Here is a 25,993-nt window from a genome sequence, read left to right as displayed (position 1 = left end):
CCTGAGGTACACCCTCTGGCCGAGGTCTTATGGAACGTGTATTTTGAACAAAGTTGTGGCAGGCTGGCCCTCCAGCGAGCCTTGCAGCTCCCCGCCACCCCCCACCGACCCACGGTCTCACTGCTCATGCCCTCCGTCAGCACCTTAAAATAGCAACTGTGCTCAGCCTGTAAGCAGCATGGCTTTTCTGGGCCGCTCTGCCAGGATCCCGGCGTGCCCCTGGAGGGGCAGGGGCCCTCTGCTTCCCGTAGACAGGGCTCAGCACCTCTGCGGCCTGTTCCGGACACACAGGGGGCCGGCCTGACTGCCCAGCCCGCCCCAGGGAAAAGCCCGGCTCAGGCAGGAGGCCAGGGCCCCCAAGGCAACTCGGGGCTTCTTCCCCTTTTGAGCACAGACAGGGAGTTGTCAAATGTGGGCCCCAACAGTTTCAAAATCCTGAGTAAAAACTAATAGGGTTTGGGAATTACAGTCTCACCACTGTACTGCACCTCTGTAACCTGGGACCAACTGCAAGCAAAGGGGAGGGAGAAGCTGAGGCGAGGGTGGGGAACCGGGACCCCATCTGCATGGGGCACACCTACAGCCCAGGTTCACCCCACCCACCCCCGACCTGGCGCTCTCCTGCCTCCGTGTAAGCTGCCCACAGCGTATTTTCTGAGGCACAGCAGAGCTGGTCTTCTTGGCTCCTGAACTGTCAAGTGTCTGTTTCACAAACAAAACCTGACCTCACAGCCCCATCTGGCAGCACAAACCAAAGCTTCATCTTTCCAACCTGGGCCCCAGGCTCCTAAATCCACCCATCGTGACCTGAAACCTGCCCACACAGAAGAGCAGGCAAACATTCAGGACACACTTCACGATCATTTCTCAGTTAAAAAGCATTGTGGCTAAGAGATCAGTAGTACTAGAAAATGATTTGAAAAGAAATCCCCACACCTAAATCAGGTCAGAGCTGTCTCCAGGGAGACCCGGGGAATCCCAGACAGTTAAAGAAAAATATGCTTTCATCAACCAGTAAATTTTAATATTAGTTACTAATTTCACACACTACGACAGAAAAATCAGAGCCCCTGCTTTAAAAGACAAGCCCCTGGGATCTGAGCCCCAGCAGGCTAAGTGTCACCCACGTGGAAGAAGCCGTAATTCTGGAGAAAATGATCGCCAGAGCAGGAAGGGCTGTTGGCCCGAAGGGAAGTAAGAGAGAACAAGCGCAGCCATCCTCAGAGGGGCCAGGAGCCGTCCCAGGCGGGGGGACTAAAGTCTTTGCACGAGAGGTGCTGGTGCTCCGACTTCCCAGTGAGGACAGAAACTCAACAGCAAAAGCCACAAAGGGGGAAGAAGCCAGGAGCGCCGATGTCACAGGAGCTTGCGCCTCTGGCCTCACCCCTGGAGAGGGAGGGACTGACGTCAGCAGTCGCCAGACCCCACTCCGACCTGGGGTGGATTGTCAGTTGCCCGGGAAGGGAACTGAGAGAAGTCGGCGGGCAGGCAAGGAGAGAAGTGTGACGTGCAGACCGCCGGCCCGTGGCCCGTGGCCCTTGGCTGGGGAAGGAGCGCTGGTGAAACTTCACACCCCCACCCCTGCTTCCTCCTCCGAGAAGGCCAGGCAGCGCGCAGCGGGCAGGTGTCCGCCGGGGGGCAGCAGCAGGCCCGGGAGCGGGTGGCCTGTCAGCACCCATCCTGGGGGTGGGGCCTGTGCCTCAGTTGGCCGGGCTGCACTGCAGGATGTGATGAGGAGCAAATAGCTTCCTGGCTCCCACGGCCTCGCCAGGCTTCCCCCGCACCGGGCAGTTCTCTTTATTCTCTTTGCTGTCCAGCCCGGCAGGCTGACCCGAGGCCTTCTTGAAGTAGCAGAGGCGGCACACGGAGTGGTACTTGTCCGCTCCTCCTATCACCTCGACCTAGCCGTGGGACATGAAGCGCCTGGACTGAGCGGGGACAAAGCACCACCCCCTCCCCACCGCCCCTTGGAGAAGGCAGGAGGGGCCACCTCTTTCTCCACGCCCAGCCTCTTGGTGTAGGCGGCCTCTCGGAAGCACTCCATGCACACTGCCGTCAGCTTCACCACGCTCTCGGCCAGGGGCACCAGGTTCAGGATGGTCCCGAAAGCCTGTATTCCCGTGGAAAGACTGGTGTGCGCTTACCTCACCAGGTGGGCTTTTCCTTGAAACCCTGATTCACAGCCCTGAAGCCAGGAAACTAGGCCCTGACCTTGCTTTCCCCGAGAGCGCCAGCCCCTGCAGCAGGCGGCCTAGTCTGGGGCAAACCAGGGAGCTGGGTCTGGCTCGCCTGAGCGCCTGGGCTCTGGCACATCCCGGGCACGGTGAGCTGTCCGTCTGTGCACAGCCCAGGCCCCTTGCTCCCTCCTGGGTCCCATCCCGAGACCTGGACCAGACGCCTTACCTTCCTCTGGAAGGTCCCATCCAGTGCAGCCACAATGACGGTCTTCCCGGCATTGGCCATGGTCTCGCTGAACTCCACGATGTCGGGGAACTGGAAAGGGTGAGAGGAGGAGTGAGCTTCCACCCTGGGCAGCAGGTTCCAGGAGCCATGAACACGCGGCTGGACCCAACAGCTCTGGCCACCCGGATGGGCGTGGAGCGCGAGAATAGGGTGGCCTCAGCCCCCCACACCTGGCACGCAGCCTGCACGTCTGCAGCAGCCCCAGTCGCTCCACCATCCTGCCAGCTTTCCATGGCAGAACCGGGCCCCACTCCAGGCCAAGCACCCGGAACTGTCACCAGGTGAGGCAGTCTGCTACTGCAGTGGTCAAAAGCCCAGACCAGAGGCTGCCTTGGGCTTGAACCATGGTCTTGGTTGGACCCATTAGCTGTGACCTTGGCAATGACTTCACGTTTCTGAGCCCAAGAAAAGGCAAGGAAGGCCCTTGGTGGTGTTTTAAGGATTAAGGATCCTCAATTTATGACATATGCTATTTGGCTGAGAGGCAGGCTCTGTGTGTTTGCCTTTTTAAAAAAACATAATGTGCCGTGTGATGCCTTGAGAAGGGGTGAGGGTTCCACTGGCCACTTACAGAGCAGGATGGCACAGCACACCCTTCTAAATACAGGGCCTGCAGAAAGGTCACTTACTTGGTAAATCAAATGTCAAGTGGCCCAGGGCGAGGCTGCTACTTAAATTCTTTGGTGAACTTTCACTGGTCAGTCATCTATCTAGATTGGTCTTTGGGTCGGGTGAAGTGGGGAGTTCTTGTGTTTGGGCAAAGGGTCTCTCTCCAAGCTGCTCATGGAGGTGCAGTTACCAAGACCTGAGGGCTCAGCAAGATGAGGACCAGGAGAGGGGTTAGAAAGCCTGGATCAGTCCCAGCAGGAGTCACCGAAGCCCGATGTGACGGCCTCTGCAGGGCTGCCGAGCCTGAGCTACGGAAACACCACCTCCCACCCAGAGGCTCCAGCCTGGCTCCAGGTGAGGCCCCTCTTCTTCTCTAAAGGACTCATCACAGGTCACAGAAATGCAGCCCCCAGCCTGCAATGAGCTGTCAGCCAGTGCCCTCCACCCCTATCCCCATTGTCACAAACAAAATGGTTTCCAGACATTGCCAGATATCCCCCGGGTAGGGGCTGGGGGCAAAACCGCCCTGGGATGAGCACCCCCTGCGTCTCACTTTCCCTGTCAGGGCCTCATCAGATGTGGGTCCTTCTACACCAGGGTTTGGGGACCTCTCAGGGTCCTCGGCCTTGCCCGCTGCAGCGATACCCACCATCAGAGACTTCAATTCTTCCACTTAAACTTTGTCCCCTGTTCACATACCACCCCGCCCCCACCCAAGCACGGGACCCTGGGCCCCCAGCTGGGGTTCCTGAATGATCGAAGGTAAGGTCAGAGCTGTCTGCAACATCCCAGAATGCCCACTGCTAACCAACCACATTACTGACATTTGTTTTCATTGCCATTAAATTTTTTAGGTTACATTATGGGTTGAATTGTGTCCCCTCCCACCCCCCAAATCCATATGTAGAAACCCTCACCCCCAATACCTCAGAACCTTATTTGGAGAGACGATCTTTGCAGAGGTAGGGTCACACTCCAGTATGACTGGTGTCCTTGTAAAGGGGAAATTTGGACACAGAGAGGGACAGACACGGGGGGGTGGGGTGGGGGGGAGAAGGCCACCTGCACGCCAGGGGGCAGGGCTGGCACAGATTCTCCCTTGGCCTCAGGGGGAAACCCACCCTGCCCACACCTTGACCTTGGGCTCCCAGCCTCCAGAGCTGTGGGAAGTAAACGTCTGTGGTTTAAACCGCCCAGTCTGTGGTACATGTCACAGCAGCCATAGGCTCTAATACAGGTTACATTCAAAGCGGAACTTCAGAGGACCTAGTAAAAGTAGGGTTTTCTTGGTAGACAAAAATGACTGCCACACGGTATCCAGGTAGAAAAGTAACAGGAGGGGTTTCTTGATGGTGACAAGTCTACCCATTTAGTTCACCTGCCGATCCAGCACCTGGCTGACCTGCCGTGAGCCACTTCCTGAACAAGATTTGATGAGGGGAGAGGACTGAAAGGGGAGATGAGGAAGCCAAGAAGTTTCACCCTCCTCCTTATCTTGCCGAGAGGTGGCGCCTTCATGATGCACGAGGGAAGCATCCCGGCCCTGCCCCAGTGGAGGCCCGGCTTCCTGGCAGCCAGGCTGGGGTTGAAGGCGCAAAGGCCACAGAGGACAGGCACGAAGGATGTGACAGTGAAACATTCAACCGCTCCACCATGAATGGTAAAGACTAAATGAGATGCACAGACCAAATCCAGAGGCAAATAAACAGGGAAGAAATATTTACAGCATGTGACAAACTGGCACCGATTACATCATGTCCTGTAGAGGAAAGATTAACCAAGAGAAGGAGGCAATTTACAAGAGGAGAAACACAGGGAAAATGATGTCAGCCGCCGGAGTAACAAAAGAGAAAGGCAGTTGGAACAGGATGTGTGTATGCAGCCGCCACCACCCTGCCCACCCCCACCCCCGCCCCGCCCTCCGGGGATTTCCGCAAAGACCCAGAAGCCTTCCCTCCACCCCACCCCACCCCCAACCATGCTCCTCCAGCAGAGGAGACGCTCTGGGCGGCTTCCAGGCTCTCCCGGGGTTAACGCCGAAGTCTTTCCCTCTGACCTGGCCAAAGCCCCTGGCCTCCTGGCTGCTCCTGAGACATGCCCCAAAGCACACTCCTGACTGGGAACTTTCACCCTGCTTTCCTTTTGGCCCCTTTCTGACCGTCCCCTAAAGCATCATTCCCACCCTAGCTCTACCCCCTCACAGTGCCTTTCTCCCCCAGTTGCCACCACCTTGTACATATTTCTCTCCCCCAACTAGCATGTAAGTGCAAGGGTGAGACCCTGGCTGTATCCCCAACACCTAGAACATTGCTGCCACACGGCGCAAGCTCAGAAAACACTTAATGAATGAGGTCGGTCCCTTGACCAGTGATTCTACTTAGTAGATAAACCCCAATACACCAGACGATAGCCAGGATGTCTGCACACACGTCCATCACAGCCTGTAAGTGCCACACCCAAGGGGCCAGCTCATGTAAGACGTGGTACTTCATAAGGATAGATATTTGCTGATGAGGAAAGAATGGTCACAACACGTGCTATGAGCCCAATCTATAAATACGAACTTCGACAAGGCCATTCTGTGACTGTGATAGTCAAGACAAAACCAGACCCCTCCTGGGGAGTTCCCTGGTGGTCCCAGTGGTCTCTGCGCTCTCACTGCTGAGGGCCCGGGTTCAATCCCTGGTCAGGGAACTAAGGTCCCGCAGGCCGTGTGGACCCCTCCAGAAGCACGTCTGAGTACGGACAGAACGTGAACATCGTCTAGGCTACAGCGTACCAAATGTCCCCTCTCCTGGCTAAAGGAGTCACTGCTGCTGCTTCGGCCTCCTTCTGGTCCACCCTCCCTATAGGTGAGATTTAAGATGCTGGTCAGAATCATCTCCCTTCCCAGGACACCGAATCAAGAGCCAAACAGTCCCCATCCTAATAACCAAGCCCTCTCTAATTAAGCCCCTCACCTACACCATCCAGTTCCCATGCCGGGTGTCTCCCTGCAACAACAATCCCAAGTTGTTCAGTCCTGGTGGTCTCTGGACATAAGATGTCGGCAGTAAATTGTGGACTTCCTTCTTATGTGTAGTCCTAACTTTTCCTAGATTACCCCTCTTATTACTGTAATAAAACAGAGATAAGACCAGGGACTTCCCTGGTGGTCCAATGGCTAAGGCTCTGCACTCCCAGTGAAGGGGGCCCGGGTTCAATCCCTGGTCAGGGAACTGGATCCCACATGCTGCAACTAAAGATCCCGCATGCTGCAACGAAGATCCCATGTGCTGCAACTAAGACCCAGTATAGCCAAAAAAAAAAAGAAACCAAGGTAAGACCAGCACTCGGGGTGACACTGTGAGGCTGGCATGCCCAGGGTCCAGCTGCCCACATACCACCCCACCCTCAGCTTATAGCTTGGGGTCTTCAGATGTACCCCTCTCCAAGGGAAGGATGAAGGAAGGGAGAGGCAGTCCTTTTGTCAGGTCCCATGTTGAGAGGCAACCGAGGCAGCCACCCCTGGGCCCCAGAACTTCTTGCAGAGCAAGACCCACAGGGGCGAGGGCAGAACAGAAGATTGGTGATGTTTCTGCAGTAGGTTTAATAAACACTTGTTATGGGAACTCGAGTTTGACTTGCTGGCCAGGGAGGAAGTAGCCATAGAAACAGGGAACAGAACTGTGGGGGAGGGATTTCCCTGGTGGTGCAGTGGTTAAGAATCTGCCTGCCAATGCAGGGGACACCAGGGGACACCGGTTCGATCCCTGGTCTGGGAAGATCCCATATGCCGTGGGGCAGCTAAGCCCGTGCTCCACAACTACTGAGCCTGTGCTCTAGAGTCCGTGCTCCGCAACAAGAGAAGCCACCTCAAAGAGAAGCCTGCACACCGCAACGAAGGGTAGCCCCTGCTCTCCGCAACTAGAGAAAGCCCACGTGCAACAACAAAGACCTAACACAGACAAAAAATAATTAAATCAAAAAAGAGAAGCGGACTTCTCTGGTGGTGCAGTGGTTAAGAATCTGCCTGCCAGCGCAGGGGACACGGATTCGAGCCCTGGTCCGGGAAGATCCCACATGCCGCGGAGCAACTAAGCCCGTGCGCCACAACTACTGAGCCTGCGCTCTAGAGCCTGCGAGCCACAGCTACTGAGCCCGCGAGCCACAACTACTGAGCCCACGAGCCATAATTACTGAAGCCCGTGCGCCTAGAGCCCGTGCTCCACAACAAGAGAAGCCACAGCAATGAGAAGCCCGTGCACCGCAACGAAGACCCAACACAGCCAAAGATAAATTAATTAAAAAAAAAAAAAGCAACAGTGAGCTAAACAGAACCAAACCCTCCCTATACACCAGGGTTGAGAAATCAATTTTTTTTGTTTACTGTAAAACTTTTTAAAATATATATATAGTTTATTTATTTATCTATTTATGTTTGGCTGCATTGGGTCTTCGTCGCTGTGGGCTTTCTCTAGTTGCAGCGAGTGGGGGCTACTCTTTGTTGAGGTGCACGGCCTTCTCATTGCAGTGGCTTCTCTTGTTGTGGAGCACAGGCTCTAGTAGTTGTGGCGCACGGGCTTAGTTGCTCCGCGGCATGTGGGATCTTCCTGGACCAGGGCTTGAACCCGTGCCCCCTGAATTGGCAGGAGGATTCTTAACCACTGTGCTACCAGGGAAGTCCTGTAAAAAAATTTTTTTTAAGGTATAATAAATTCCATATAACAGTAACACAGAAAGCAGTAAAGGGAATTCAAAGGATATTCAGACACTAGTTAAAACAAGTTAACAATGTTTACCTTATAAAAATATCAGAAATTGAACCAATAACCTCCAAATTAGCAGAGGAAAAAGGGGGACAGTTGAGTTCACAGGAAGAGTGCTATCAGGACAAGTCAACTTACAAACTGGCCTTCGTCGATGCCTATAACAGCCACGCCCAGGGCCTCCTGGGCTACATCCCGGAGCACGCAGGCTGGCAAGGCCTCCATGGTGTTCCTGGGGACAGAAAGCCAGAGCGTGAGCAAGGCAAGGGAGCCCAAGGAGACCAGGAACCAGAATGAGGGGCCAGGGAAACGGTCTCATGACCACCCCCTACCTGCAAAGCAGGCTGAGATGTCTAAGCAGGCGGAGATGTCTGCCCAGAGCTTTGAGAAATTAGCACTTGTGGGAAGGCATCTGGGGAGAAGAGTGTGTGTGTGTGTGTGTGTGTGTGTGTGTGTGTGTGTGTGTGCGTGTGTGTGTGTGTGTGGTGGGGCAGGTGCAGAAAGGGTTACTTCGTCAGGTAGTGCCTGGGGTCCATGATGCTTTGGGAATGAATGAAACATTTTAATTTCTTTTAAAAATCAGAATAAATGTAACTCAGTCTGGATTATCTTTGTCTTTATATCAATGCAGTCATAAATTATAATTTTTTATTTTTTTCTTTATAGAGGACAGGGCCCATGAAGGCAGAAAGTCCCCAGGGCCCATGAAAGTCCTACCATGGCCCCGGGCAGACCATTAGCACCAGAATCTAAGAATAGGGGCCCCCGTGCCCCAGCAGAGATAAGCCACGAGCACCAAGGAACAGTGCAGTGACCTAGAATTCCCTCCGTTTGACTCCTCTGGCTGATTAAAGGATTTCTCAGCGATCATAGAGCTATCAACTGGTAGTCAGGATTCAAATCCGCATTCATACTGCTGCCTCGCGTGTCCTGAGGGGAGATTCCTACCCAGCACAGTCTGAAAGTGAAAGGCCGTGTGTTGGAGTGTTCCAGTGCATTAAATGACGGGGGTGGACCCCACCTGCCCCACAGCCAGGACTTTTGGAAGAGGAATGCTGTTCTTTGTCTTCTGTTAAAATAGTTTCTATGTTTTTATGCAATGTTATTTTCTTCTGTTTCCATTTTTGCCTGCTCCTCTGAACTACCCTTCCAAGGAGCTAGGAGTTTCCTGAAGCCTCTGCAGTTTTGCAGCTATACATTTATGCAAAACTTTACAACTACTGCTTAGTGATTATCTTGCTGCGATCCTGCAGGCAACGCAGTAAGCCGGTTCCGGCTTCAGCAAGAGCAGCGTCTCTGGAGCACTGTCACCCCTGCCAAGAGCTAGGCCTCTGCTGCAGCTCGTCTGGGCCTCTACAGCCCAGGTTAGAGAGGAGTTGTGACACTGGGGCAGAGCCTGGATTCCACCCCCATCTGACAGACCCAGAAGCTGCACTTCTAATCTTCTCCACTGCTTTCACTGTCCTCCCCTGACACTCGCCGGGACCTGAGCAGCAGACACCTATGTTTTAAGGATGAGAAAGCAAACTTGGAGATGTAAATGACCTGCCTCAGGCAACATGTCCAGGAAACATCACTCAACGTTTTACTTAACTCCAAGTCCTGGGCCCTCTCCGCCTCACCACCTGCCCAGCTTCAGAGCCCCTCGCACTCCCACCCTGAAACCACACACAGCACAGCCTTGATGCTGGGGGCTCAGGCGGATGAACCTGGAAGACGAGAAAAGTGTCTCAGGCTCCAAAACATCAGGCCCTAAATGCTGTACGGAATGGCAGGAGTGGTACTAAATTTAACCTCCCAACCTCAGGCTGCAGGCTGAAATGTCCACAGGACACAGGCAGATAAACATAAAAGGGCGATGCACAAAGGCCACGAGACAGGGAGTCAGCGAGGACAAGCCAACTAAAAACTTAAATAAAATTCAGCCTGCAGGCCAACAAAACCAGCCTGCAACCTCCACATAGGTCAAGAGCAGGGTTTCTCAACCTTGGCCAGACATTACTGACATTTGGGGCTGGATCATGCTTTGTTATGGGGCTGTCTGTGCATCGTAGGATGTAGTGGCATCCCTGCTCTTTACCCACTAGCTGCCATCATGCCCTTACCTCCTCCTGTTGTGAAAACTAAAAAACGTCTCCAGACATTGCAAATAGACGTTAGCAGGCAAAATCACGTCCCGTTAGGAACCGCTGGGCTAGAGCCCCAAGAAGGGCCAAGTTCTAGGGTACCTTGCCAAGCAACCTGGAAAGTCTGCAGATTTGAACTGTTCGCTGCCCGGCATCAGCATTATTAACCATCCTCTCTAAAGAGTTCTGACAGTATGCTCTGTGACTCGTCACTGGGCTTCTCACGAAAGGTGTGGGGACAGGACAGAAGGGGCAGGGACTGACCGGTCATGCGTGGAGAAGTTGCTGCTGTAACGCGTGTCTTTGGCATATTTGATCACCAGGCACTTGTACTGGGCAATCTGGAAGCGACGGACCCGTCTCATCAGCTCAGTACTGCAAGGTAAGGCCCATGCGTAAGTGTGGGCGAGGAAGACCCCATCAGCACAAGTGGGGCTCCCTACCGCCTTCTAGGGGTATACAGCCTGAGCCCCACCAATGGATGGGAAGGCTGCAAGGCAGAGCGTGGGAAGGACCAGTGAGGACAGAAAGGGCCCACACAGAGAGTTCAGTCTAGACCCAGGAGGGAGGAGCATGTCTGGGCTGGTAGTCATTCTCTGTGGGGAGGGTGGCAAAGAAGGTGATGCCCCCAGGTGATTCAGGGAAGGGCTGGAGGAGTGATTTTGTCCGGGGCAAAGCAAAGACCACATGCACAGGAGAGGGGTTCAGATTCCATTCCAAAGTAATCTCACCCCACAGTTCTTCACATAGCCTGAACTAACTTCACAGAACCTTTTGGTGCGGAAGCGCTTTGCCTCTGAGTCCAAAAGCCCACCCTGAGCCTCACCATCGTGGGCAAGGGATTTGAGCTGGAGTGATCCCCCAGCGCCATATAGGAAGGGGGGCCAGGGGAGTTACTGGGGGCTTACTGGGATTGGTGCTATCACTTCAGGGAAGCAAAGGCACCAGCGCTTGACTCTTCAGTGTGGAGAGTAACTACGCTCCTGGGCCATCTAAGGAAACAGTCACACTGGAAGAAAGCCACAGACACTGCAGGGCGCACAGGGCCTTGCCGCTGTAGATATACCCTTCAGAGAGGGCTTCAGTGAGGGGCTAAACGGTGAGCAGCTGTGACCAGCTCCCGGAAGGAGCGGTGGTTGAATGACCCCAAGGGGAAGAGGTTCCGACCCGGACGGGAAGGGGAGGAGCTCCTCCTCCGGTAGGATCTCACGGAGGAGGGGCATCCTGGGCGCGAACGCGGGGGTCGGGCAGTGGGGGCTGCTTTAGAGGCGGGGCTCTGAGAGGGGCGGCAGGCTCGGTGTCGTGAGGCGTCAGGGGAGAAGGACGGGGTCCCGGGGGTTGGAGGAGAAGCAGGGAAGTGGAGGAAGAGGTCCCGGCCCACCCCCGTCCCGCGAGGCCATTACCTTTTTCCTGAGAACATGGGTCCGAGAATCACCTAGGAGAGAAGGAGAGGTCACTGGGCCCCGGTGCGCACGGACACCCGGGCCCCAATCACGACTCCGCCCCCGCCCCCGCCCTCGCCCCGCGGCCCGCACCTGGATCTGCCCCCGGGTCTTGCTGGGGGAGCCGGGCAGCACGGTGGGCATGTTGATGCAGCTCATGGTGCCTTCAGGGAGATCACAAATCGAGGACCCGCCGCCGCTGCCGCCGCCCTGCAGGCTCACGCCGGTTCCCGCGCCGTGCTTCTTTATCCCCGGAGCTCGGGCCAATCGGGAGCCGGCGCCGCCGGCCCGGAGCCAATCAGCGTGCGGCTGTGGGACCGGCGGGAGATTTGACCTCAGCCCGCCCCCTCGTGGGAGGGACCGGGAACGCGCGCATCAGGCTCAGCTCACCAGGGCGGTGGGCGCGGCTCCCAGGGGCGGGGCCTGACCAGAGCCCGGCCCTCCTGGCATAAAAAGGCGTCCCGGGCGTCTGTCGGCTCGTACACAGCAGGATGGACGGCTTGGGCGGAGGTCCCAAGCACGGGGCTCCCTGGAAGAGGATGTCTAAAGAGGTAGGCGGATCACCGGGAGAGGCTGGGGCTGAGGAGTGTGGTTCAGAGATGAGATGGGGGTTAAGAGAAAAGTTTAGAACCACTCCTGTGGGCGCCGTTGATAGCCTACTGTGTGCCAGCTCCCAAAAGCTTTAGCACTGTGATTTATTGATATTTTACTTCTCGCCACAGGTAGGCTTTTGCTAGCCTGATTTTAAGGGTAGAGGAAATGGAAGCCCTGGCTATGTCTTTCTACGTTTTTTTTTTTTTTTTGGCCGCACTGCGCAACATGCAGGATCTTAGTCCCCTGACCATGGATCGAACCCGTGCCCCTGCAGTGGAAGCTCAGATTCCTAACCACTGGACCGCCAGGGAAGTCCAGCCTTGGCTATGTCAATATCCGTAAACCGGGATGAGGTTGGGGCCAAAGTTCCGGACCTTAATCTGAGATTGTGCAATGTGTGGAGGATGTGTCAGACCTGAAGGAGTAAATACCAGAGGGCTGGTATTTACTGAGGGATGGTTATGAGGGTTAGAAACCACATATGCAAAGCATTTGTTATGCATATCATTCAGTTATAACTTCCTAACTAGTTTTCCTACATTTCAGGTAGTGGTTCTTTCTCTGGTCACGGACGCATCTAAGAATGTGGTGACAGTTACAGATACTGCCCCCAAGAAATCCTAACCTCTCTCTTTCGGTCTCTCTCTGTCTGTCTGTCTCTCTCTCTGTCTCACACACACACACACACACACCTATAATATCAGAGCACTTTCAGAAACCCATTGCATTATCATTATTATAAATAATAGCAATAATAACAGATGACGATGATAGCAGTCACAGAGTGAGCGAGGTATGACTGCAAACATCCGACGGGCATAGATTGTACAGATCCAAAGACCCCTGGCCAAGAACCCTGTTCAATGGGAAGAGGGGGAAGCCCACATTTGAGTGGTTAGCTTGACTTCATTTACATGCCTTATAGCTTTCAGCCTCACAAGGTATACAGTCTCACAAGGCTGAAAGCTATAAGTCATGTGAATGAAGTAAAGTACTGTTGTTTTGCCCATTATACAGATGAGGGAACTGACTGTAAGTAAGTTGCCCAGGGTAAAAGAGCCTGCAGGTGATGGAGCTTGGATGGCACTCACTCAGCCCATCTGATTCCAGAGCCCAAGACCTTTCCATGAGACCACCTGTCTTCAAATTTTCCAGTCCAGCCTTCACCTGTTTTTTTGTTGTTGTTGTTTTGCCTCTGAGCCCTTTCTCCAAAACCTGGTTCCTTATTACTTTCTGCGTTAAGTCTGAACATCTTAGCTTGATATTCAAGACCCTCCACCCCCCAGGCCCCGCTTCCCAGCCTCACCTCTGTGTTTCAGCAATCTGGCTGGTCAACATTTCCAAACTGACCTTTGATTCCTTCCTCTTCACCTCTGTTTCACTGATTGTGCTGCGTCCACCTGCAGTCAGAATCATACCTTTTCAGGGAATATCAGCTCTACATCACTTTCTCAGCAGTGGCCACCCCAGCTCCCTGGCTTCCTGTGGTCTTAGCTGCTGTAGAAGTGGTACCCATGATGGCATTAACTGGGACAGATCTATGGGACCTCATTTCCCTGTAAGGCTGTCCCGCTGGTTAAAGGCATGGCCATTGCTCTAGACCATGGATCTGGCAGCATCTGCAATGTTGTATCTGAAACGCCTAATTAGTTAGTGGGGGGAGAGTGGGGAGTGGATTGCCAGGCTGGAGACTGGAGGGGCTCGAAGGAAGCTAAGGGCATCTATGGGAGCCTGAGATATCAGGGAAGGGGCTTCTCCAGGCCGAGAGGAGCATCCAGGCACACGGAGGGGCGGGAGCACAGTCTGTGTGGAGGTCAAAGGTCTTATGGAACTTCGTGTCTGTGTCCCGTAGGAGCTGGAGAATCAGTACTCCCCCAGCAGATGGGTCGTCCGACTGGGAGCAGAGGAGGCCTTGAGGACCTACTCACAAATAGGAAATGAGGGTAACGGGGGATCTCTCTGTGGCCGCTTCAGGGGGACTTTAGCATGTGGCGTTGTTCCAGGAAACCGGGGCAGGGAGGAGGAGCCTCCCAACCCCAGCCTCTTGGGACAGTTCCCAGAGTCCAGGCACTTCATCTGCTCGGGACCAGGCACCCAGGAGCTCTTGCTGCAGGACTGCCAGAGGCAGGGCAGGGGCAGTGACCCCGTGCTCCGCCTCCCCTCCTGCTCAGCCAACCTGCCAGCTAGGCCCAAGTTTTTGTTTGAAAGCCCTAATTTCTTGTTAAGTTTAATAGACACAGCCATTCTACCAAACTGCATGTATTCCAGATGTTTACCTCCACCTTTTTACTTAGTTCATCATGGACCAGTAGCAAACAGTGTGGGACACCCATTGTCCACAGACCACATTATAATAGCCCTGCTCCACACTATCTGAGGTTGGCTATTTTAGGCAACAATTGTTTTCTGATTACAAAAGGAGCATTTGCTGATTGAAAAGGATTGTAGAAAATAAAACCGTCAATAATTGTCACCCATTGTTAACATTGTGATATGATTTCTTCTAGTTTCTTTTTTTCTCCTAGGAGAAAGCGTTCTGTACTTATAATGTGCAATCTTGTTTTTAATAGCATAAACAGCCTTCCTTAAAAATTATTTCTAGAAGACATACTATGTATAAAATAAAATAGAGAAACAACAGGATATATTGTATAGCACGGGGAAATATAGCCATTGTTTTTTTTTGTTTTGGGGTTTTTTTTTTTGCGGTACGCGGGCCTCTCACTGTTGTGGCCTCTCCCTCTGCGGAGCACAGGCTCCGGACGCGCAGGCTCAGCGGCCATGGCTCACGGGCCCAGCCTCTCCGCGGCACGTGGGATCTTCCCGGACCGGGGCACGAACCCGCGTCCCCTGCATCGGCAGGCGGACTCCCAACCACTGCGCCACCAGGGAGGCCCATAGCCATTGTTTTGTAATAACTTTAAATGGAGTATAATCTATAAAATGTTGAATCACTGAGTTGTACACTTTAAACTAATATAATATTGTAAGTCAACTACACTTCAATTTTAAAAATTATTGGGCTTTCCTGGTGTCACAGTGGTTGAGAATCTGCCTGCCAATGCAGGGGACACGGGTTCAAGCCCTAGTCTGGGAAGGTCCCACATGCCGCGGAGCAACTAGGCCCGTGAGCCACAGCTACTGAGCCTGCGCGTCTGGAGCCTGTGCTCCGCAACGAAAGGCCGCGGAGAGGCCTTTCGCGTGAGAGGCCCACGCACTGCGATGAAGAGTGGTCCCCGCTCGCCGCAGCTCGAGAAAGCCCTTGCACAGAAATGAAGACCCAACACAGCCAAAAAAATTTAATTAATTAATTAATTTAAAAAATTATTTCTAACCCCAAAGAATTGAAAATAAGTTCTCAAACGAGTACATGTACACACATGTTCATAGCATTACTCACAGTTGCCAAAAGGTGGAAACAGCCCAAATGTTCATCCACAGATCAATGGATAAAAAAATGTGATATGTCCATACAATGGAATAGTTTTTGGCCCTCAAAAGTCATGAAGTACTGATACATACTAGAACATGGATGGACCCTGAAAACATAATGCTCAGTGAAGAAAGCCAGGAACAAAAGGTCACATTTATGTGAAATGTCCAGAATAGGGAAATCCATAGGAACGGAAAGCAGTTAGTGGTTGCCAGTGTCTGGGATAAGGGGGGTTTGGGGAGACACTGTGTAACAGGTAGGGGGTGTTCTTCTGGGGTGATGAAAATGTTTTGGAACTAGATAGGGGTGATGGTTGCATGACGTTGTGAATGTGCTAAGTGCCACTGAATTATTCACTTTAAAATGGTTAATTTTTTTAAAAATTTGTTTATTTATTTTTGGCTGCGTCTGGTCTTTGTTGATGCACGCGGGCTTTCTCTAGTTGCAGAGTGGGGGCCTACTCCTCGTGGTGGTGCACGGGCTTCTTATTGCGGTGGCTTCTCTTGTTGCAGAGCACGGGCTTCAGGTGTGCGGGCTTCAGCAGTTGTGGCACGAGGGCTCAGTAGTTGTGGCTCGCGGGCTCTAGAGTGCAAGCTCAGTAGTTGTGGCAAATGGGCCTAGTTGCTCCATGGCATGTGGGATCTTCCCGGACCAGGGATTGAACCCGTGTCCCCTGCATTGGCAGGCGGATTCTTAACCACTGCGCTAACCAGGAAAGTCCCTAAAATAGTTAATTTTGTTATGTGAATTTCAGCTCAATAAATTATTTTAAATCTTTTGCAGCACTACCACTTCTCTCTGTCCATCTGCAGATCCTCATGCCCTGGGGGCATGGGGCACTGTGCTAGGTGCTGGGAAGAAGGGGGAGCCTTTGTCTTCTCTCCTGACCCCACCTCTCCACTTCTTCAGCCTGTGCCACTCTGCTGGTTTCCACTCCCTCCTCCTGGGAAACCTGGTTTTTCTCTGACTTTGGTTATCACAGATTTGGCTATGAACTCACTGTGACTTAGCCCCAGAACCCCACCCCACTGACCTCCCCCAGCTTCTCCAGCTTGTCCACTGGTTCTGACAGACACTGCCTCCCAATTTGTGTTCACTGCTCTAAAAATCCCATATTCGGGCTTCCCTGGTGGCGCAGTGGTTGAGAGTCCGCCTGCCGATGCAGGGGACGCGGGTTCGTGCCCCGGTCCTGGAGGATCCCACATGCCACGGAGCGGCTGGGCCCGTGAGCCACGGCCGCTGGGCCTGCGCGTCCGGAGCCTGTGCTCCGCAGAGGGAGAGGCCACAGCAGTGAGAGGCCCGCGTACCGCAAAAAAATAAAATAAATAAATAAATAAATAAATACAGGAGAGAAAGGGGATATACCATAATGTATTTTACCTGTTTTCTATTGTAGATCACTTGGGCTGTGTCCAATGTTTTGCTGTCATAAATAGCATTAGTGTGGGCATCTTTAAAACAAGTCCTTAAGAATATTTCTGATTATTTCCTTAATTATGGATAAGGACTTATTCATCAAGGAATATGATCTTCTTGGGCTTTGATACATATTTCCAAGTTGACCCCCAGGAAGAACTTACCAGTTTACACTCTCTGGCACCCAGTGGTGGAGGGAGCTGAGCTTCCTGGGTTTCGGTGATTGAAGTGGGGCCTTGAGGGGACATTGTTTACTGCAACATGAACATACAGAGTCCCATCCCACCTCTAGGCCTTTGCCTTTGGTATTTAATTTACTTAAGGTAAATTACGTAAATGTACTTCCTCCTTTCTCCCGACCCCAGTCCTAGCCAATTTTCGCATCCATCTGACCTCTCCCATCTTGGTGCTCAATTATATATTCATATTGTTTTATTATCTATTTATTTCAAGTGATTTTTTTAAAAAATTATTTATTTATTTTTTGGGGGCGTTGGGTCTTTGTTGCTGTGCACGCGCTTTCTCTAGTTGCAACGAGCGGGGGCTACTCTTTGTTGCAGTGTGCGGGCTTCTCTTTGTTCTGGAGCACAGGCTCCAGGCACACAGGCTGAAGTAGTTGTGGCTCGCGGGCTCAGTAGTTGTGGCACACGGGCTTAGTTGCTCCGCGGCATGTGAGATCTTCCCAGACCAGGGCTTGAACCCGTGTCCCCTGCATTGGCAGGTGGATTCTTAACCACTGTGCCAGCAGGGAAGTCCCTCAAGTGATTTTATATCTTAGTTCCTAGAAGGTTATTTTTCCAAATACTTGGAAAAGTTTATACTTCCCAGAGCACATAGCCAAGTGTAAAACACATAATAAGCATGTAATAAAGTAGTGGTCGAAATGGTGCCTATCAGAACTGCCAGCTCACCAGAGACAGATGTCACAGATAGTACTGGCCCCCACTTGGATGGGCCAGTCTGGTTTCTTTGTAACTATGCACCTGTGGGATGCTTCAGACCCCAGCCCCGATTACCATGAGGACTTGGGGAAGCACTGATAGCTGGAGCTAACTGGTCAACCCAAAGGGGCTTTCGGCAAAGAGGTTTCTGCCTGAAATAAAATAGAGGTTGCTACTGCCTGAGGTTGTGCTGACAGAGACTTGTCCTTTTCTGGAGACAGCTACCAAGAGGGCCCAGGCCACCAGGAGGAACCTGCCCGATGTCCCCTATGGAGATGGCGAAGGGGAGAAACTGGACATCTACTTTCCTGAGACAGTGTCTGAAGGTAAGCGGGGGCTAGTGGTCCCCCATAGATCTCAGCTGGGAGCCCTGCCTCGGCCCACATGCCCTTTGTTTTGTCCTACAGCCTTGCCGTTCCTCGTGTTTTTTCACGGAGGATACTGGCAGAGTGGAAGGTGAGTCAGGGGATTTGGATGAATGGAGGAAAAGGGAGATTCATCTTTGCCTGGACTCTTCACTTCCTAGGGCTGCTGCAACAACTTACCAGAAACTTGGGGGCTCCAACAACAGAAATGTCTTACCTCACAGTTCTGGAGGCCAGAAGTCTGAAATTCATCAAGGTGTGGGCAGGGCCGCGCTCCCTCCGAAGGCTCTGGGGGAGGACCCGTTCTTACCTCTTGCAGCTTCTGAGGGGTCCGGGTCTTTCTCGCCTTGTGACCGCATCACTTCAACCTCAACTTTCATCTTTACGTGGTCTTTGTGTGTCTGTATTTCAATCCTCCCTCTCCTTTCTTTTACAATGTCACCAGTCGTTTGATTTAAGGCCCATCCTAAATCTCGGATGACGCCATCTCTAGATTCTGAATTATATCTGCATAGCCCCTATTCCAAATAAGGTCACAGTTGCAGGTTCTGGGGTTTAGGATTTGGATATGTTTTGGGGGGGGACACTATTGGATCCACTATACCCAGTGAAAGCCTGTTCAGTCTACTCTAATCAAATGGAAAACCACAGTGACTAACCATCCCTGTTTGCTCAGAAGTGAGTGGTTTCCAAGGACCTGGGGCTTTCAGTGGTAAAAAAAAAAGAGAGAGAGTCCCAGGCAAACTGGGACCACGGGTCATCTTAAGATAAGCAGAGGGGAATTTGGGATCTTCAGGGACGCTGTTGTTCCCTAGGATGTTACTAAGGAGTTGCCTGTTATAGGATCTACTGCCCTTCAAGCATATCATCTTAATGCTACATTTATTGCATCTTTACCCTTTGCTTTGTGAAGCTCTCTACATGTCTCACCTCCTTCAATTCTCAAAAACAGCACCCTAAGAGAAAGAACATAATTGTTCCTATTTTACAGAGGAGGAAATCAGGCTCAGAGGTTAAATATACTCTCTAGGGTCCCATAGTTGGCATGTGATGTGGCAAGGACAAAACTCCCTTCTTCCCTTACTGCACCAGGTCAGAGAGGGACAGCGCTCTTGGTGGACAGGACACAGAAGCAGCCTAGTGGCCAAGTGGCCTCCAGTTGTCATGTCTTTGTCTCCTTCTGCAGTAAAGACTCGTCAGCCTTCATGGTCAGCCCACTGACAGCACAGGGAGTGGCTGTGGTGATAGTGGCTTATGACATTGCCCCCAAAGGTAATGAGGGTAGTCCTGCAGATGCAAGGGCTGGTGGGCTTTGGAGGGGAGAGGGCCCCCGGCGGAGCCTGACATAGCTCCTACCCTCTGCACAGGCACCCTGGACCAGATGGTAGACCAGGTGACCCAGAGCGTCGTGTTTGTCCAGAAACAGTATCCAGGCAACCAGTGGGTATCACTGTAGATTTTCCTTTTGTCAGACTGAGTGGGCGGACAGTAGATTAAGCTTCTTGGATGCAGCCCAACTGCCCCCTCTGGCTTTGGAACAGAAGGCAAATTGGGACTCCTTGATACTGGCCTGTTGCTTTGGTTATACTGAATGCAAACCCAGCTCTCTGCTCTGACCCACCCAAGGGGAATTTACCTGTGCGGACACTCAGCTGGGGCCCACCTCGCCGCCATGATGCTCCTGGCCAATTGGACCGAGCATGGAGTCACGCCCAACCTCAAAGGTTTCCACGGGGACTGAGCCTGGCCGGGCAGCATTCACCCTCCCCTGATGGGCCTGAGGTTCTGTAACAGCTGCTTGAAATTGCAACAGCTGTGAGTAGCTTGACCTCGGGGCTTCGAGCCTGGGGAGCAGGCCCTGCTTTGCTTCTTCTCTGCCCCCTACCCTGGTCTTGCCCCACTGGCCCTGGAGGCGGGCTGGTCCCCTCTTGCCCCACCTGCAGCCTGGCTCTGTGACTGTTCTTTACCTTCACAGGCTTCTTCCTGGTGAGTGGGATCTATGACCTGGAGCCTGTCATGCACACCTCTGAGAACGCCCCTCTCCTCACAACCCTGTGAGTCACTTGTCCCCTCGTCCCCCAGCTGGGCTGCAGCCCGCGAGGAGGGCCAGGGGTGCAGCAAAGGCTGCTCTCTGTCCTGACCACACTTACTCCCTGCACCAGGGAGGATGCTCAAAGGAACAGCCCACAGTGGCGCCTGAAGACAGCCCCGACACAGCCTGTGGATCCAGCCTGCCGCATCCTGGTGACTGTGGCCCAACACGACAGCCCCGAATTCCACCGACAGTCCAGGGAATTTTATCAGGTACCCCCCCAGCACCCCGCTTTTGGCTCGAGGTTGAGGGTCATGCAATCTTATCTTCCTGTTTATTTCACCCAAACGGACCCCCTGATACCAGTCATTTCTTCAGTAAATACTTAGCACCTGGTATGTGCCAGGCAGCTGCGAGAGCCCCTCTCCCCGCCACCTCCCGCAGCCTCATGCTTCCTCTTCCCTCGTTTCTCCTACTCAGACTCTGCGCCAAGGAGGGTGGAAAGCCTCCTTTGAAGAGCTCCATGATGTGGATCACTTTGAAATCCTTTGGAACCTAACCCAGAAGGACTACGTGCTCACCCAGGTGGGGGGCAACCCTTCGCCACGGACAGAATGCGTCCGGCCGTAGCCCCTACACGTAAGGCGAGGTGGCCAGGCAGGGGGCATGGGGAGTCACCTCGCTGGCTCTTTGGCGTCCAGGAGGTTGGAGGACTTGACGATAGGGATTGAGTGCCACGCTTGCTTCCTGTACTTCACCTCCCTCTGAAACAGCCCCAGGTGATCTGCAGAGGCTGGTCCTGGGCACACAGGTGGGATCTGCATGCAGCTGTGGTGTGGATGGGGACAGGCAGGTATGAGAAAGTATTAGCCTGTTGGTGTGTAAGCATAAAAGCAACACCAGCTCCGTTGGGAAAGGAGGGATGGAATTGACCACATAGATGTTTATTACAATTTTAATGTGGAGAATCCTTTTAAAAGTCTAAGGATGAAAAGGAACCCTCCTACACTGTTGGTGCGAATGTAAATTGATGCAGCCACTATGTAGAACAGCATGGAGGTTCCTTAAAATCTAAAAATAGTGTTTCCATTTGATCCAGCAATCCTACTTCTGGGCATATACCTGGAGAAAACTATAATTCAAAAAGATACATGCACTCCAGTGTTCATAACAGCACTACTTATAACAGCCAAGAAGCAACCTAAATGTCTATCAATAGATGAATGGATAAAGATGTGGCATATATATTAGTCAGCCATAAGAAAGAATGAAATAATGCCATCTGCAGCAACATGGATGGATCTAGAGATGATCATACTAAGTGAAGTAAATCAGACAGAGTTAAGACAAATATCTCATGATATCACTTATATGTGGAATCTTAAAAAATGATACAGGACTTCCCTGGTGGTGCAGTGGTTAAGAATCCGCCTGCCAATGCAGGGGACAGGGGTTTGATCCCTAGTCCGGGAAGATCCCACATGTCGCGGAGCAACTAAGCCCGTGCACCACAACTGCTGAGCCCGCGTGCCACAGCTACTGAAGCCCGCGCACCTAGAGCCCGTGCTCCACAACAAGAGAAGCCACCGCAATGAGAAGCCCACGCACCACAATGAAGCGTAGCCCCCGCTCGCCGCAACTAGAGAAAGCCCGCGCGCAGCAATGAAGACCCAACACAGCCAAAAACTAAATTAAAAAAACAAATTAAAAGAAAAAATGATACAAATGAACTTATTTACAAAACAGAAATAGACTCACAGACATAGAAAACAAACTATGGTTACCAAAGGGTAAGCGGTGGGGGGAGATAAATTAGGAATTTGGGTCTAACCTATACACACTACTATATATGAAATAGAAAACCAACAAAGACCTACTGTAGAGCACAGGGAACTATATTCAGTATCTCGTAATAACCTATATTGGAAAAGAATTTGAAAAAGAATATATATATATTATATATATATAACTTAATCACTTTACTGTATACCTGAAACATTGTAAATCAACTATATTTCAATTTATTTATTTTTTAAAAATTTACTTATTTATTGGCTGCACCAGGTCTTACTTGTGGCATGCATGCTCTTAGTTGCGGCATGTGGGATCTAGTTTCCTGACCAGGGATCGAACCTGGGCCCCCTGCATTGGGAGTATGGAGTCTTAACCACTGGACCACCAGGGAAGTCCCGACTATACTTCATTTTAAAAAATTATTTTTAAAAAGTCAAAGGCGGGCTTCCCTGGTGGCGCAGTGGTTGAGAATCCGCCTGCCGATGCAGGAAACACGGGTTCGTGCCCTGGTCCGGGAAGATCCCACATGCCGCGGAGCAACTAAGCCCGTGAGCCATGGCCGCTAGGCCTGCGCGTCCGGAGCCTGTGCTCCGCAACGGGAGAGGCCACAACAGTGAGAGGCCCGCATACCGCAAAAAAAATAAATAAATAAATAAATAAAATAAAATAAAAAGTCAAAGGCTAGATTGGGGAAAATATTTGCCATGGACCCGGAAAATATACAGTTACTTTTTTTCTTGTTTTTTCTGGGAAACTGGGTACCTGATTAACTTTACTTTTTAAAATATATATTTACTTCTTTTTCCTCCAGTTTTATTGAGATATAATTGACATCCAGCACTGTATAAGTTTAAGGTGCACAGCATAATGACCTGACTTACAAACATCATGAAATGAACCACAGTAGGTTTAGTGAACACCCATCATCTCACAGATACAAAAGAAAAGAAAAAGAAAAAAATATTTTTTCCTTGTGATGAGAACTCTTAGGATTTACTCTTAACAACTTTCATATATAACATAGAGCAGTGTTAATTACATTTATCAAGTTGTACATTACATCCCTAGTGCTTATTTATCTTACAACTGGAAGTTTGTACCTTTTACCACTTTCCTCCAATTCCCCCTCCCCCCCACTCCCAATTAGTTGCCACCTCAATAGGACTTTTTTAAAAAAATATTTAAAAAGATTATTTATTTATTTATTTATTTTTGGCCGCATCGGGTCTTTGTTGCAGTGCACGGGCTTCTAATTGCGGCAGCTTCTCTTGTGGAGCACGGGCTCTAAGCGTGCTGGTCAGTAGTTGTAGCACACTGGCTTCAGTAGTTGTGGTATGTAGGCTCATTAGTTGTGTCTCACAGGCTCTAGAGCGCAGGCTCAGTAGTTGTGGCACACGGGCTTAGTTGCTCCGTGGCACGTGGGATCTTCCTGGACCAGGGCTTGAACCCGTGTCCCCTGCATTGGCAGGCGGATTCTCAACCACTGTGCCACCAGGGAAGTCCCTCCATAAGGCTTTTATAGCATTCAGTTTTAATTCACATAGTTAATATCCTTACCACACAAAGAGCACTTTCAAATCAATAAGAACAGTTCTTTTTTTAAATTGAAATTTAGTTGATTTACAATATTTATATAGCCTATACTCCATTTAAAGTTATTATAAAATATTGGCTATATTCCCTGTGCTGTACAATATAACCTTGTAGCTTATTTATTTTATACATAGTATCAATAGTTTGTACCACTTAATAAGAGCAGGTGTTATTTCTCTTTAAGAACAGAAATAAATAGAAAAAATGGACAAAAAATAAGTGATAATTCAAAAAGAAATATAAATGGCCAGTAAACATGGGGGAAAAGTAAGCTGCTTTAGTGATCATAGGAATGTAACTGAAATGGGACTTCCCTGGCGGTCCAGTGGTTAAGACTTCGCCTTCCAATATAGGGGGTGCAGGTTCAATTCCTGGTCAGGGAGCTAAGATCCCACATGTCTTGCAGTCAAAATACCAAAATGAAAAACAGAAGCAATATTGTAACAGATTCAATAAAGACTTTAAAAGTGGTCCACGTCCAAAAAATCTTTAAAAAAAAAAAAACAGAAAGAAATATAACTGAAAATGAGTCCTTTCCCACCTCTCACAGGAAATGTTGTAGTTATAATAGTGCCCAGTGCTGGTGAAGACACAGTGAAGGGGGCCTCCCCCATCCTGCGGGTGGGAGCACACGTTGGCCTGATGTTTCGGGAGTACAGCCTGGCAATATGGACCCAAACCCACTGACCCAGTAATTCTGCTGCTTGGAATTTGTCTTCAGGATAATCAGAGAAACACAGAAAGATAGTATCTATCGCTTTATTAATGTTCTAAACTTGGAAATAACCTAAATGTCTAATGAGGTTAAATTATTATTAATATTATTATTTATTTATTTATTTATTTATTTTTGGCTGTGTTGGGTCTTTGTTTCTGCGTGAGGGCTTTCTCCAGCTGCAGCAAGCGGGGGCCACTCTTCATCGCGGTGCTCGGGCCTCTTACTGTCGTGGCCTCTCCCGTTGCGGAGCACAGGCTCCAGACGCGCAGGCTCAGTAGTTGTGGCACACGGGCTTAGTTGCTCTGCGGCATGTGGGATCTTACCAGACCAGGGCTTGAACCCGTGTCCCTTGCATTGGCAGGCAGATTCCCAACCACTGCGCCACCAGGGAAGCCCGAGATTAAATTATGATATAATCAGGTAACAGAGTGAAGTTTGTGAAAATTAGTTAGGACATGTCAAATTGCTTCAGAGGTAAGAGCAGAAACACAAAAATTAACTGGCCTAGTATCTTCCTAGTTTTATGATACATAGATAGCTAGACCCTTAGAGGCATATATATGCATCCGAAAAAACCGTTTACCAGTGGTGTTACAATGGATTTAAAAAATCAATTTCCACATTTTCTACCATGAACATGTATTACTTTTTTTTAACTGGGGAAAAACAAGCACCCAGTAAATGACATCTCTTAAAGAAACCTAATAAATATTTTAGATTTGGAGGGCCCGGGCTTCCCTGGTGGCACAGTGGTTGAGAGTCCGCCTGCCGATGCAGGGGACACAGGTTAGTGCCCCGGTCCGGGAAGATCCCACATGCCGCGGAGCGGCTGGGCCCGTGAGCCATGGCCGCTGAGCCTGCACGTCCGGAGCCTGTGCTCCGCAACGGGAGAGGCCACAGCAGTGAGAGGCCCGTGTACGGGGAAAAAAAAAAGTGTAAAGCCATTCTTAGCTCATGGGTCATACAAAAACGAGCAATGAGTGGGCAACATTTCAAATGAGAGGTGGGAAAGGACTCATTTAAATTACGTTTCTGTGATCGAAAATGTAGCCTGTTTCTTTAATCAATTTCCTCCCAAGAGATCCTCACAAGAGCCTCTCCAACTCTGGAGCTTTTGTATTTTTCCCTCCTGCTGCAGATTATTTTGAAAACAATCTTCCGGGAGTCCTGATGACACCTGAACCCCCGCCGCCAGCATGCAACCCGACTTGTGAAACTTCTCCCAAGAGCCCAACTGCTTCCCATTCTTAACGGCCTCAGTTTTCCCTGTGCCCAGCAGCGCCTCTGTTTGTCCACCCACCCCGGCCAGGGTCCATTCCCCTCACTGCTCTGAACACGAGTACAACTCCCCCAGGCCTGGATGGAGCGGGTTCCAGGGAAGGTCTGGCCCAGGTCCACGCCATGTGTGATACCCAGAGTCTGGCCCCCGGTCTGCTGAGAGGGTGAAACAAAAGTGATAACCCCCAACCAAAATGAAGAGTAAGAGCTCCCCAAACCAGTTTTTGTTCTGTGTTTTTGTTTCTCTCCTTTGTCTACTCTGTCCTGGGTTCCACCTGACGTCTGGATTCGTCCCGGAAAGCCCTGGGATTTTATCCTTGGGGCTAACACCTTGACTGACAGGACAGTGACATCCACAGGTAGGACACGCTTCCTCTGCCACTGCTCCCACACACGGGGGGCGGGGGTGTGCATTCAGTTCCCAAGGAGCCAGCTGGGTCC

The 25,993-nt window shown here is 51.2% G+C and overlaps 2 protein-coding genes across 6 annotated transcripts; one reads left to right on the top strand and one right to left on the bottom strand.

The window, feature by feature from the left end:
• The first annotated feature begins 28 nt into the window (after positions 1 to 28).
• AFMID (arylformamidase) lies at positions 29 to 25,769 on the top strand. 4 transcript variants are annotated; one of them, XM_059046448.2, is made up of 14 exons: positions 29 to 4,732; positions 10,270 to 10,328; positions 10,878 to 11,045; positions 11,559 to 11,939; positions 13,835 to 13,925; positions 17,994 to 18,098; positions 18,180 to 18,228; positions 19,324 to 19,409; positions 19,505 to 19,577; positions 19,764 to 19,861; positions 20,113 to 20,191; positions 20,300 to 20,441; positions 20,650 to 20,754; positions 25,413 to 25,769. In XM_059046448.2, exons 4-14 carry the CDS (start codon positions 11,880 to 11,882, stop codon positions 25,443 to 25,445), a joined length of 921 nt encoding a protein of 306 aa, XP_058902431.1. In that variant the 5' UTR covers positions 29 to 4,732; positions 10,270 to 10,328; positions 10,878 to 11,045; positions 11,559 to 11,879; the 3' UTR covers positions 25,446 to 25,769. The 4 variants fall into 4 exon arrangements, with proteins under 4 accessions (XP_058902431.1, XP_066877675.1, XP_066877674.1 ...); XM_067021574.1 differs by lacking the exon at positions 25,413 to 25,769 and adding an exon at positions 21,567 to 21,946 and having other exon boundaries at positions 11,845 to 11,939; XM_067021573.1 differs by lacking the exon at positions 25,413 to 25,769 and adding an exon at positions 21,567 to 21,946.
• On the bottom strand, positions 1,003 to 11,616 carry TK1 (thymidine kinase 1). 2 transcript variants are annotated; one of them, XM_059046455.2, is made up of 7 exons: positions 11,482 to 11,616; positions 11,350 to 11,381; positions 10,211 to 10,321; positions 7,959 to 8,052; positions 2,404 to 2,493; positions 1,991 to 2,110; positions 1,003 to 1,901 (listed from the first exon to the last, which is right to left on the bottom strand). In XM_059046455.2, exons 1-7 carry the CDS (start codon positions 11,545 to 11,547, stop codon positions 1,701 to 1,703), a joined length of 714 nt encoding a protein of 237 aa, XP_058902438.1. In that variant the 5' UTR covers positions 11,548 to 11,616; the 3' UTR covers positions 1,003 to 1,700. The 2 variants fall into 2 exon arrangements, with proteins under 2 accessions (XP_058902438.1, XP_058902436.1); XM_059046453.2 differs by lacking the exons at positions 11,350 to 11,381; positions 11,482 to 11,616 and adding an exon at positions 10,855 to 11,140.
• Positions 25,770 to 25,993: the final 224 nt, after the last annotated feature.

This window comes from Kogia breviceps, chromosome 19 (genome assembly GCF_026419965.1).
Source record: "Kogia breviceps isolate mKogBre1 chromosome 19, mKogBre1 haplotype 1, whole genome shotgun sequence".
Lineage (NCBI taxonomy): Eukaryota > Metazoa > Chordata > Mammalia > Artiodactyla > Physeteridae > Kogia > Kogia breviceps.
This window is presented reverse-complemented; position numbering and strand designations above follow the sequence as displayed.